The following is a 13,059-nucleotide window of genomic DNA, read 5'->3' as shown; positions in this document are numbered from 1 at the left end:
TCAAAAGTCCCTCCCCAGCTTTTTTGTAGCCCCCTTCAGATCCTGGAAGGCCACAAGAAGGTCCCCTGGGAGCCTCCTCTGCTCCAGCCTGCACAGCCCCAACTCTTTCAGGCTGTGCTCACAGCAGAGCTGCTGCAGCCTCTCAGCATCCTCCTGGCCCTGCTCTGGACACTCTCCAGCATCTCCACAGCCCTCTTGTCCCAGGGGCTCCAGAACTGGATGCAGGACTCCAGGGGGGGTCTCAGCAGAGCACAGCAGAGGGGGAGAATCCCCTCCCTGGCCCTGCTGGCCACACTGCTGCTGCAGCCCAGGCTCTGCTTGGCTTTCTGGGCTGCAAGTGCACACTGCTGGCTCCTGTGGAGCTTCTCCTCCAGCAGCACCCCCAAGTCCCTCTGCTCAGAGCTGCCCTGCAGCCACTCACTGCCCAGCCTGGAGTTGTGCTTGGCGTTGCCTCGACCCAGCTGCAGGACCTTGCACTTGGTTTTGTTGAAGCTCCTGAGCTTGGCTTGTGCCCACCTCTGCAGCCTGTCCAGGTCCCTCTGGATGGATCCCTGCCCTCCAGCCTGGCTGCTGCACCACACAGCTTGGTGTGGGCAGCAAACTTGCTGAGGCTGCACTCAATGCCTCTGTCCATGGCACTGACAAAGATGTTGAACAAGACTGGTCCCAGAACTGATCCCTGAGGGACTCCACTTGTCACTGGCCTCCACTTGGCCATGGAGCCACTGACAGCTATTTTGCTATGCTTTTTATTCGGTCTTGTTCTAGGTGCAAGAAGTGTTAGGTTCATTGTTTTTCAGTGGCTTACTTCTTTGTCTCCTTTTAAGATTTGATACAAAATTCTATCCCTGAAGAGATTTTAAAGTTTCATTCTTTTTCTTTCCAGGAGGGATAGAGTCTACTTCCCAACCATCTGTGCTGTGGAGTGGGTACCCGTGGGGAGCTGCAGTGTGTGGTGTGGAGTGGATGCCCATGGGGAACTTAAGTGTGGTGTGGAGTGGATGCCCCTGGGGAGCTGCAGTGTGTGCTGTGGGGTGGATGCCCCTGAGGAGCTGCAGTGTGTGCTGTGGAGTGGGTACCCGTGGGGAGCTGCAGTGTGTGGTGTGGAGTGGATGCCCATGGGGAACTTCAGTGTGGTGTGGAGTGGATGCCCCTGAGGAGCTGCAGTGTGTGGTGTGGAGTGGATACCCACCTGAAATTTGAAGCTGTTTCTGTGCTGTAGGGAAGGAAATGGAATGTCAAAGCATCCCAGCTGGATATGGGAGGGTGCAAGACCTCTGCTCAGTGCACTGTTTTCAGGTGTTGATCAATGTTCATCCAAGACAGGAGTCTGACCCTCAGAAATGCAAGCACCCAAGGTCTATTAAAGCACTACAATGCATGGGTGCAGTTCTTGATCCTGCAGTACTAAGCTGCCCAACTCTGGCCCAGTTATCATCAGCAGGACCAAATACTGGTAATAAGTGCCTCGGGGCTTGTGGGTTTCCTGAATCCAGTCCTTGTTAGTTAGCATGGTGTTGCCTGTGAGCCTTTTTAGCCTTGTTTTTAGCACCTGTTTTCCTTATCTGTGGAGGCAGTGCTGGTTTTCTGACCGGGGTCTTGCATGGCCTTTGGTTTGCTCATGTGGTCAAGGTTTATTGGGCAGTGCTCCTTATTACAGACCTGTGCTTGCCTTTTGCTCTTGCTCCTTCGCAGCACCCTCACAGTCATTAACTGTTGATGTGCCAGGATCATTTTGGGGGGGGGGGTTGTGTGAACCTGCCAAACTCAACTTTTTCTTGCTCCCTTCCTTTTCCTACATTAGGTCCTGTTACTGAGGTCAAAACAGACATCTACGTCACCAGTTTCGGACCTGTTTCTGATGTAGAAATGGTAGGTATCTCTGGGATTAAAATGCCAGTTCCTGCTTCTGGGAAACCATTCACTGCAGTTAAGGAGTGGATGCTTCATCTGTGCTGTTCTGTCAATCATGCAAAGTAGGCAAGATTAGTAACAGCTTAATTTACAGGTTATAATTAGCTACGTCAGGCCTGAGTCTGGTCGCGTTATCGCTGCCTTTTTGGCTGGCTTAAGGAATTCGCTTCGTGGGATTTAAATCAGACTTTGATAGTGTAGAGAGGCAGAATAAGGCCTGTCTCAGTGAAGTCTGCAGCAGGGAAAGATCATAGTATCACAGTATCATCAGGGTTGGAAGAGACCTCACAGATCAGCAAGTCCAACCCTTTACCACAGAGCTCAAGGCCAGACCATGGCACCAAGTGCCACGTCCAGTCCTGCCTTGAACAGCCCCAGGGACGGCAACTCCACCACCTCCCTGGGCAGCCCATTCCAGTGTCCAATGACTCTCTCAGGGAAGAACTTTCTCCTCACCTCCAGCCTAAATCTCCCCTGGTGTAGCTTGAGGCTGTGTCCTCTCGTTCCGGTGCTGGCCACCTGAGAGAAGAGAGCAACCTCCTCCTGGCCACAACCACCCCTCAGGTAGCTGTAGACAGCAATAAGGTCACCCCTGAGCCTCCTCTTCTCCAGGCTAAAGATGTGCAGTATCTTTGAGATTGCTTCTCTTTTTTGGAGCTTGTGTTCTTCTGGGGTGAATAATGATGAGATCCTTTCACGAGGCTTGTTGGCGTTTCCCTTTCAGACCAATGCCCTTTGCTAGTCTTTGTGCCCCTTTTAGCATGGCTTTTACAGCAAGGGTTTGGCTGAGAAGTGTTTGCAGAAGTGTCTGCAGAAACTGAACATTGAAGCCATGCTCATGATATAGAAGAGTTACATTTGCATCTGCTGGGTTGTTTGTTTTTTTGTCTTGTGTGTTATGGCATCTGAATTCATTCCAGGTCAAATCCCATCAAAATTCTCCTTTGCTCCTATAATCCAGTGGTATTCCTTTATATCATAGAATACAATCATAGAATCAAGCAGGTTGGAAGAGACCTCCAAGCTCATCCAGTCCAACCTAGCACCCAGCCCTAGCCAATCAACCAGGCCATGGCACTGAGTGCCTCATCCAGGCTTTGCTTCAACACCTCCAGGCACGGTGACTCCACCACCTCCCTGGGCAGCCCATTCCAATCACTCTCTTATTTGTTTTATTTAAATCTTCTCTTATTTGTTTTTAATAAACAAAATATCCAAGAATTCCCATGGAAGTAACCCAGCCATATGTGGGGAATTAACCTTTTTTTTAAGGGAAAGGCAGTTTGGGGGACAGTAAACTTTCTTGCTGCTCTTTGTGGTGCACCTGATTTGATTCTATCATGTGGAAAAGTATTTGACAGCAGGAGAGGTTCTTTTTTTGTTGGTTAGGGAACAGTCTCATGTTGAAATGCGTTTTGCCATCTCTGGTATGGTGCTGTTGATGCAAGAATCTGGTCCCAAGGATGTCTACTAAGGTGTGCCTCAAATCTAACATGAGGGCTCCATGGCAACGCTCAGGTTTCATTGGAGCATTTGACATGGTGCCATGTGGTAGGTTGTTACTTATATTGGAGAAGGCAGCATGGACTGAAGGTAAGGAAGTGGTAAAAGGAGAGTTTAGAGCAGATGTTCAACAAGACTAAGTGCATGGTCTTGCATCTGGGTCGAGGCAGTCCAGAGCACCAATATAGGCTGGGCAGTGACTGGCTTGAGAGCAGCCCTGAGAAGAGGGACTTGGGGGTGTTGGTGGGCAAGAACCTCAATATGAGCTGTCAGTGTGCTCTTGCAGCCTAGAGAACAGCCAGAGCCCAGGCTGCAGCAAGAGCACTGTGGGCAGCAGGGCGAGGGAAGTGCTCCCTCTACTCCTCTGCTCTGCACTGCTGAGACCCCACCTGGAGTACTGCATCCAGTTCTAGAGCCCCCATTACAAGAGGAATGTGGAGATGCTGGAGCATGTTCAGAGAAGGGCCATGGGAATGATCAGAGGGCTGCAGCAGCTCTGCTGTGAGGAAAGACTGGAAGAGTTTGGGTTGTTCAGTGTGGAGAGGAGAAGGCTCCCAAGTGACCTTCTTGTGACCTTTCAGTATCTTAAGGGGGCTACAAGAAAGCTGGGGGGAGTGGGGAGGAACTTTTTAGGCTTGCAGGTAGTGATAGGACTGGGGGGAATGGAACAAAGCTAGAAACAAGTAAATTCAGGCTGGATGTTAGGAAGAAGTTGTTCAGCATGAGGGTGGTGAGAGCCTGGAATGGGTTGCCCAAGGAGGTGGTGGAAGCCTCATCCCTTGGGGTGTTTAAAGGCCAGGCTGGCTGAGGCTCTGCACAGCCTGATCTAGTGTGAGGTGTCCCTGCCTATGGCAGGAGTTTGGAACTGGATGATCCTTGTGGTCCCTTCCAACCCTGGCTGATTCTATGATTCCATGGAATTTTAGTTAATGTAGCCATTAGTGACCCAAAGTCATCTGACTGTGGCAGCAGTCATCAAACTCCCTGAGAGAGCAGAGTGTGCCACAGCCTTTGTACAGGGGATGCTCAGAATGTCTCTCTAGATCTGGATTGCTTTGGTGCCCAGGAAAATGGAAGGGTTCAAAAGCTTACATTACAAAATCATTCCCATAGGAGCTAATAACAGAAACGGCTGCTTATGAGCTGTGAAGTCACCCTCAGGAGATGACACTAGAAAGGAGGCTTGTCACAGATTGACTGTAAACCATAGTGGAGGATGCAGACATGGAAAAGCAGGTAGATAGAATCCTAAAATGCATCCCACCATCAGGCATGCCTTTTGCCACTGCCACACAAGCAGCTGCAGGAGCTGCATTATGCAGAAGGCTTTGAAATTAGAGTTAGAGAATCATAGAATCAAGGAGGTTGGAAGAGACCTCCAAGATCATCCAGTCCAACCTAGCACCCAGCCCTAGCCAGTCAACCAGACCATGGCACTAAGTGCCTCATCCAGGCTTTGCTTCAACACCTCCAGGCACAGCCACTCCACCACCTCCCTGGGCAGCCCATTCCAATGCCAATCACTCTCTCTGACAACAACTTCCTCCTAACATCCAGCCTAGACCTGCCCTGGCACAGCTTGAGACTGAGAACACTGTTTTGGGTTCACAACTCTCAGTTAGAAAGGACTTCAAGCTTTCTGTGCTACTTTTTCTCCATGCCACATGGTTTTGGTGATGAAAAATGGGTCCCTGTGTCCATTCCTTCACCATGCTAGGTTGGAATGGATGATCTTGGAGGTCTTTTCCAAACTCCTTGATTCTATGACTCTGTGTGGCTTCTCATGGTGTTACTGTGCCTGTGCTGTTGTTGTTTGGCTGCTTTCTTTGGAGCATCTGTAAGGCTTTTCTGAGGAAGTCCGTGGGTTACTAACAGAGCTAAAGGCAAACCTACATGTGTGACCTTTTATCATCCATGTTCAGTGGGCATGGCAAAGGAAGTATTTTCACTTGCCTCAGTTAGAAGCTTATTACCACAAGGTGAAATGAAATATTCTTTCCTGACCCTAGAGGTGTTCAAGCAAAGCCTGGATGAGGCACTTAGTGCCATGGTCTAGTTGATTGGCCAAGGCTGGGTGATTCATTGCCCTTCGCTGGACACCTTCCAGCACCTCAATATCTCTCTTGAATTGAGGAGCCCAGAACTGGACACAGCACTCAAGGTGTGGCCTGAGCAGTGCTGAGCACAGGGGCAGAAGAACCTTCCTTGTCCTCCTGGCCACACTGTTCCTGATCCAGGCCAGGATGCCATTGGCTTTCCTGCCCACCTGGCACGCTGCTGCCTCAGCTTCAGCTACTGTCTGCCAGCACCCTTAGGTCCCTTTCTGCCTGGCTGCTTTAGGGTTGGTTAAGTGGAAAGAGGAAAGGATGCTGGATGAGGCACTTAGTGCCACGGTCTGGTTGACTGGCTAGGGCTGGGTGCTAAGTTGGACTGGATGAGCCTGGAGGTCTCTTCCAACCTGGTTGATTCTATGATTCTATGACTTTAAAGTAGAAGTCATCATTTGTCCTGGTACTTTTCATTCAGCCAGCAGCAGGGGGGGGGAAAGATAATCCATGGATATCTCCTCTTTACAAATCTGTTGATGTTTTCTGCCAGAGATCATTTTGTTTCCAGTTCTGTGTTTGACTACACATTCAGTTGCCTGCTTCCAGCAGCCTAATTAGATTAATGATTGCTGAACGATTAACTCTGTGTGGCAGTTTATTGACATGACTAATGTGGGCTGTCACAGGCTCACAGGACATCAGGGGCTGGAAGGGACCCAAAGAGATCATCCAGTCCAAGCCCCCTGTCAGAGCAGGACCACACAATCTAGCTCAGGTCATACAGGAACACATCCAGACAGGCCTTGAAAGGCTCCAGACAAGGAGACTCCACAGCCTCTCTGGGCAGCCTGTGCCAGTGCTCTGAGACCCTTACAGTAAAGAAGTTCCCCCTTGTGTTGAGCTGGAACCTCCTATGCTGCAGCTTCCATCCATTGCTCCTTGTCCTATCCCAGGCAGAGCCTGTCCTCCCTCTCCTGACCCCCAGCCCTCAGATATTTATAAGCATTTATTAGATCCCCTCTCAGTCTTCTCTTCTCCAGACTAAACAGCCCCAGGTCCCTCAGCCTCTCCTCATCAGGCAGTGCTCCAGTGCCCTAATCATCCTTATGGCCCTCCTCTGCACCCTCTCCAGCAGATCCCTGTCACTCTTCAGCTGGGCAGCCCAAAACTGCAGGCAGTACTCAAGATGGGGTCTCACCAGGGCAGAGTAGAGGCAAAGGAGAACCTCCCTTGATCTGCTGGACACACTCTTCTTAATGCACCCCAGGATCTCACTGTCCTCTTGGCCCTCAGGGCACATTGCTGTGCCATGGATGTTCTCCCCCAGCACTCCCAGCTCCCTCTCCACAGGGCTGCTCTCCAGCAGTCACCTCCCAGCCTGTCCTGCTGCAGTTTGTTATCCCTCCCCAGGTGTAGCACTCTGCACTTGTCCTTGCTGAACCTCATTTGGTTCCTCTGTGCCCAGCTCTGTCTGTCCAGGTCTCTCTGGATGGCCTCACAGCCTGCAGCTCTATCAGCCAAGCCTCCCGGCTTGGTGTCAGCAGCAAACCTGCTGAGCAGACTCTGTCTGTCTGTCTGTCCCCTCATCAGTGTCACTGATGAAGATGTTGAACAGGACTGGCCCCAGCACTGATCCCTGGGGAACTCCACTGGTTACAGCTCTCCAGCTGGACCTGGCACCATTAATCACCACTCTTTGAACTCTGTCTTGTAACCAGTTCCTAATCCACCTCTCTGTCTGCTCTTCCATCCCACACTTCCTGAGCTTGCTCACCAGGATGTCATGGGAAACAGTGACAAAGGCCTTGCTAAGGTCAAGCATCCACTGCTCTCCCCAAGTCTACCCATTCAGTTTTGGCACCATAAAATGCTATCAGGTTAGTCAAGCATGTTGGCCTGCTACACACTTTAATGGCTGGAAATAGGTTTGTGCAGAGGGTTTGGGCTTTTCTTTCCTATTGAACCCACTTTAATGGGTGGAAATGGGTTTGTGTAGTGGGTTTGAGCTTTTCTTTCTTACTGAACCCACTTTAATGAGTGGAAACAGGTTTGTGTGGTGGGTTTGAGCTTTTCTTTCCTATTGAACCCACTTTAATGGGTGGAAACAGGTTTGTATCACAGTATCACCAAGGTTGGAAGAGACCTCAGAGATCATCAAGTCCAACCCTTCACCACAGAGCTCAAGGCTAGACCATGGCACCAAGTGCCACGTCCAATCCTGCCTTGAACAGCTCCAGGGACAGTGACTCCACCACCTCCCTTGGCAGCCTATTCCAGTATCCACTTTAATGGGTGGAAATGGGTTTGTGTAGTATATTTGGGCTTTTCTTTCCTATTGGACCCACTTTAATGGGTGGAAATGGGTTTGTGTAGTAGGTTTGGGCTTTTCTTTCCTATTGAACCCACTTGAATGAGTGGAAATGGGTTTGCACCATCCCTGGAGGTGTTCAAGAAAAGACTGGATGAGGCACTTAGTGCCATGGTCTGGTTGACTGGCGAGGGCTGGGTGCTAGGTTGGACTGGATGATCTTGGAGGTCTCTTCCAACCTGGTTGATTCTATGATTTGGTCTTTTCTTTCCTATTGAACCTATTTGAATGAGTGGAAACAGGTTTGTGTGGTGGGTTTGGTGTCTTCTTTCCTATTGAACCCACTTGAATGAGTGGAAACAGGTTTGTGTGGTGGGTTTGGTCTTTTCTTTCCTATTGAACCCATTTGAATGAGTGGAAACAGGTTTGTGTGGTGGGTTTGGTCTCTTCTTTCCTATTGATCCCACTTGAATGAGTGGCAACAGGTTTGTGTGGTGGGTTTGGTCTGTTCTTTCCTATTGATCCCACTTGAATGAGTGGAAACAGGTTTGTGTGGTGGGTTTGGTCTGTTCTTTCCTATTGATCCCACTTGAATGAGTGGAAACAGGTTTGTGTGGTGGGTTTGGTGTTTTCTTTCCTATTGAACCCACTTGAATGAGTGGACACAGGTTTGTGTGGTGGGTTTGGTGTTTTCTTTCCTATTGAACCCATTTGAATGAGTGGACACAGGTTTGTGTGGTGGGTTTGGTCTGTTCTTTCCTATTGATCCCACTTGAATGAGTGGACACAGGTTTGTGTGGTGGGTTTGGTCTGTTCTTTCCTATTGAACCCACTTGAATGAGTGGACACAGGTTTGTGTGGTGGGTTTGGTCTCTTCTTTCCTATTGAACCCACTTGAATGAGTGGACACAGGTTTGTGTGGTGGGTTTGGTCTCTTCTTTCCTATTGATCCCACTTGAATGAGTGAAAACAGGTTTGTGTGGTGGGTTTGGTCTCTTCTTTCCTATTGAACCCACTTGAATGAGTGGACACAGGTTTGTGTGGTGGGTTTGGTTTGTTCTTTCCTATTGATCCCACTTGAATGAGTGGAAACAGGTTTGTGTGGTGGGTTTGGTGTTTTCTTTCCTGTTGAACCCACTTGAATGAGTGGACACAGGTTTGTGTGGTGGGTTTGGTCTGTTTTTTCCTATTGAACCCACTTGAATGAGTGGACACAGGTTTGTGTGGTGGGTTTGGTCTGTTCTTTCCTATTGAACCCACTTGAATGAGTGGACACAGGTTTGTGTGGTGGGTTTGGTCTGTTCTTTCCTATTGAACCCACTTGAATGAGTGGACACAGGTTTGTGTGGTGGGTTTGGTCTGTTCTTTCCTATTGAACCCACTTGAATGAGTGGACACAGGTTTGTGTGGTGGGTTTGGTCTGTTCTTTCCTATTGATCCCACTTGAATGAGTGGACACAGGTTTGTGTGGTGGGTTTGGTGTTTTCTTTCCTATTGAACCCACTTGAATGAGTGGAAACAGGTTTGTGTGGTGGGTTTGGTCTGTTCTTTCCTATTGAACCTGTTTGAATGAGTGGAAACAGGTTTGTGTGGTGGGTTTGGTGTTTTCTTTCCTATTGATCCCACTTGAATGAGTGGAAACAGGTTTGTGTGGTGGGTTTGGTGTTTTCTTTCCTATTGAACCCACTTGAATGAGTGGAAACAGGTTTGTGTGGTGGGTTTGGCCTTTTCTTTTCTCCTGATTCCTTTGCTCCTGAGGGATTTCATCCCTGTTTTCCTGCCATTTAATACAGGAGTACACTATGGACGTCTTCTTCCGCCAGACGTGGGTGGACAAGAGATTAAAATACGATGGCCCCATTGAAATTCTCAGACTGAACAACCTGATGGTCTCCAAGGTGTGGACTCCTGACACTTTCTTCAGGAATGGGAAGAAGTCTGTTGCACACAACATGACAGCCCCAAACAAACTCTTCAGGATCATGAGGAACGGCACCATCCTGTACACCATGAGGTACCTGACGTCTTTGTTCAGCTTCTCCACATTCACTGTATGCAAAAGTTGTGCTGCCTAGACAAGATGGCAACCAGAGACTATTTAATCTGTTCCATTGTAGGCTTACAATAAGTGCAGAGTGCCCCATGAGATTAGTGGATTTTCCCATGGATGGTCATGCTTGTCCTCTCAAATTTGGGAGTTGTAAGTTGCAATTCTGAAATTTCTTGTAACTAAAGGATTTAAGTAGTGGAGTAGATTGATTTTTCCTCTTTTTTATTTCTTTTTCTTTGGTTTTTTTGGGGGTTTTTTGTTTGAGCAATGGCTGAGCTTTCTGACTGTTAGACCTGGTAGACAATCCTTATGCAGACAAAACTCCTGTTAAGTTCCTGGGGGGGGTTTATTTAGGGTCTCGTAAAATTAAACCCAGGTAGAGCACTGAAAAGCAAGCAGGGATTTGGCTGTTGTGTTAAACCACAGTATTCTGGCTACACAGTGGCTTGAGATATGTAGTTTGTCTTGGTTCTCAGGGAGGAATTGTATACTTGGTGGAGTAAGAGGGCTTTTGGAGGAGGCAAGGAGAGTGGGATCCTTCTCAGCTGACATAATCCTCAGGAAGCAGGTTGACTATCAGTTAGTGGAGGCATATTGGCATCGTGAGATAGCTGTACAGGGATCATAGAATCATAGAATCAGGCAGGTTGGAAGAGACCTCCAAGCTCATCCACTCCAACCTAGCACCCAGCCCTAGCCAGTCAACCAGACCATGGCACTAAGTGCCTCAGCCAGGCTTTGCTTCAACACCTCCAGGGATGGCGACTCCACCACCTCCTTGAGCAGCCAATTCCATTTGATCTTTAGTTGTCTTTGTCTATCTCCTGGACTAAAATGGGAGTCTGCATGACAAGTTTAGGCTAGATAAATAATTCTTAGGCTGATGAGAGGAAGGTGACTTTTCTTTTCTGCTTTGAAGTCAGATAGAAAGTTTTTGGGTAATCTCCAAACTTTGGCATAGAAGGAATGTTTTGGGACCTAGATGCATAATAACCAAGGGAGGTTATTCTCTGATTTGAATCATAGAATCACAGAATCAGGCAGGGTTGGAAGGGACCACAAGGATCATGCAGTTCCAACCCCCCTGCCATGCCCAGGGACACCCTACCCTAGAGCAGGCTGCCCACAGCCTCAGCCAGCCTGGCCTCAAACACCTCCAGCCATGGGGCCTCAACCACCTCCCTGGGCAACCCATTCCAGCCTCTCACCACTCTCATGCTCAACAACTTCCTCCTCACCTCCAGCCTGAACCTACCCACCTCCAGCTTTGCTCCATTCCTCCCAGTCCTGTCACTCCCTGACAGCCTCAAAAGTCCCTCCCCAGCTTTTTTTTAGCCCCCTTCAGATCCTGAGAGGATACAAGAAGGTCACCTGGGAGCCTCCTCTGCTCCAGCCTGCACAGCCCCAACTCTTTCAGTCTGTGCTCACAGAAGAGCTGCTGCAGCCCTCTCAGCATCCTCCTGGCCCTGCTCTGGACACACTCCAGCATCTTCTCATCCCTCTTGTCCCAGGGGCTCCAGAGCTGGATTCAGGACTCCAGGTGGGGTCTCAGCAGAGCACAGTAGAGGAGGAGAATCCCCTCCTTGGCCCTGCTGGCCACACTTCTCCTGATGCACAGCAAGGATCTCTGGGACTGCCTGGGGATGGTTAATGCACTCCATTTCCTACCTTGTCATGCTTCTAAGCCACTGCCTTCACTGCTTTACACTCTGATGCATTCAGTGGCTGGACATTAAACCACTTACCTTGACCTCAGAGTTCTGAGGCTACAAATAGCTGCAAGTTCCTCATAGTGTTTGCTTAGCATAAATTTGCCTTGTACAGTTGAGCAGTCAAGCAAAAAGGCAGTATTAAAGCCATGGCTTTGATAAGGTTTTTCATCCCCATCAGGATGAGACTGGAGTCTAGGTGCTGCCAATTTTAGCTTTGGTACCAGCTGGGTATGATAAAGGAGCTTCCATAAGTGAGGGCTCTTCTCCACCTGCCTATTTCTTCAGGCAGAATCAAAAGCCAGCAGAAATTGTGCTTGACACTAAGTCTGCTCTTTTCCTCAGTGCAACTTGAAAGGAAGATGAAGCCATTTCCAACACAAGATTGACTTGATTTCATGTTAACAGGAGTTTAGGCTGTGTAGGGATTGAATGCTAGCCCTAAGTTATGCCTCTTGCAGTAAATGTGCAATGTTTCTTTGGATGTATTTATTTCTTTGGGCTCTTGTGAGGCTTTGTTTTGTGGTTTTTGTTGGGGTTTTTTGGGGGGGTTGTTTGCTTGGTTGATTTGGGATTTTTGGTTTGGTTTGATTTGGGTTTTGTTTTCTTTTGTTGGCCTCTGGTTTCTGGCAAATGTTTTTAAACCCAAGTTTAAAACATTCCAGTTTTTCAGTAGCTTTAATGAGTGTCATCATTCTTCTCTGTAAAGAAATATACAGCCAATCTCCCAAGTTGTGTCCTCCACATGCAGGCTATTTTCATGTGTTAACATATTTCAGCCATCAGAGAGATTTCTATGCTTCTCTTCTGTGATTTCTAAACTCATTTTAAGCATCAAACTTTCCATGCCCAAAGGCTGATCCAGAAAGAACTTCACATTTAAATGTAAACCTGTGTGCAGCACTTGATGTGTGAACTTGGCTGCTATTTGTTCTCCCCTGAGGGTGGCTTTTAGGGGCATCCCCTGAAGTTGTTTAGGTGTGAGTCTTGCCATTCAGTTTTGGGAGGTTTGGGATGGGCTCTTTAAACCAGAGAAACTTCCTATTTATGCATATTGATCCTGTGTTGTAGATGCCTACCCAAAGAGTGAAATGATTTATACCTGGACAAAAGGACCTGAGAAGTCTGTGGAAGTTCCTGAGGAGTCTTCCAGTTTAGTTCAGTATGATCTGCTGGGGCATACAGTATCCACTGAAACCATTAAATCTATTACAGGTAGGAATCTCTTCACCAGAAAATCAACTGGAGGTAAAGCTGACACCTGGAAAATTGCCTGAGGCTTTGCCTTTCCATCTTGCCTTGCCTTCCTCTTTGCCTTGCCTTCCCCTCTCCCCCTTGCCTTCCCCTTTTGCCCTCCCCCTTGCCTTCCCCTTTTGCCTTCCCCCTTGCCTTCCCCTTTTGCCTTCCCCCTTGCCTTCCCCTTTTGCCTTCCCCCTTGCCTTCCCCTTTTGCCTTCCCCCTTGCCTTCCCCTTTTGCCTTCCCCCTTGCCTTCCCCTTTTGCCTTCCCCCTTGCCTTCCCCTTTTGC

The 13,059-nt window shown here is 48.6% G+C and overlaps 1 protein-coding gene across 1 annotated transcript in view; it reads left to right on the top strand.

The window, feature by feature from the left end:
- Positions 1 to 13,059, top strand: part of GABRA4 (gamma-aminobutyric acid type A receptor subunit alpha4) — a 73,065-nt gene that overhangs the window by 16,009 nt on the left and 43,997 nt on the right. The window contains exons 3-6 of the mRNA XM_064149214.1: positions 1,805 to 1,872; positions 9,567 to 9,787; positions 9,891 to 9,973; positions 12,604 to 12,747. Of these exons, the coding sequence (XP_064005284.1) occupies positions 1,805 to 1,872; positions 9,567 to 9,787; positions 9,891 to 9,973; positions 12,604 to 12,747 (516 nt within the window). The remainder of the gene's footprint in view (positions 1 to 1,804; positions 1,873 to 9,566; positions 9,788 to 9,890; positions 9,974 to 12,603; positions 12,748 to 13,059) is intronic.

Source organism: Pogoniulus pusillus, chromosome 9 (genome assembly GCF_015220805.1).
Source record: "Pogoniulus pusillus isolate bPogPus1 chromosome 9, bPogPus1.pri, whole genome shotgun sequence".
NCBI classification, from domain to species: domain Eukaryota; kingdom Metazoa; phylum Chordata; class Aves; order Piciformes; family Lybiidae; genus Pogoniulus; species Pogoniulus pusillus.
Note: the sequence above shows the minus strand (reverse complement) of the source record. Positions and strands in the feature narration are given on the sequence as shown.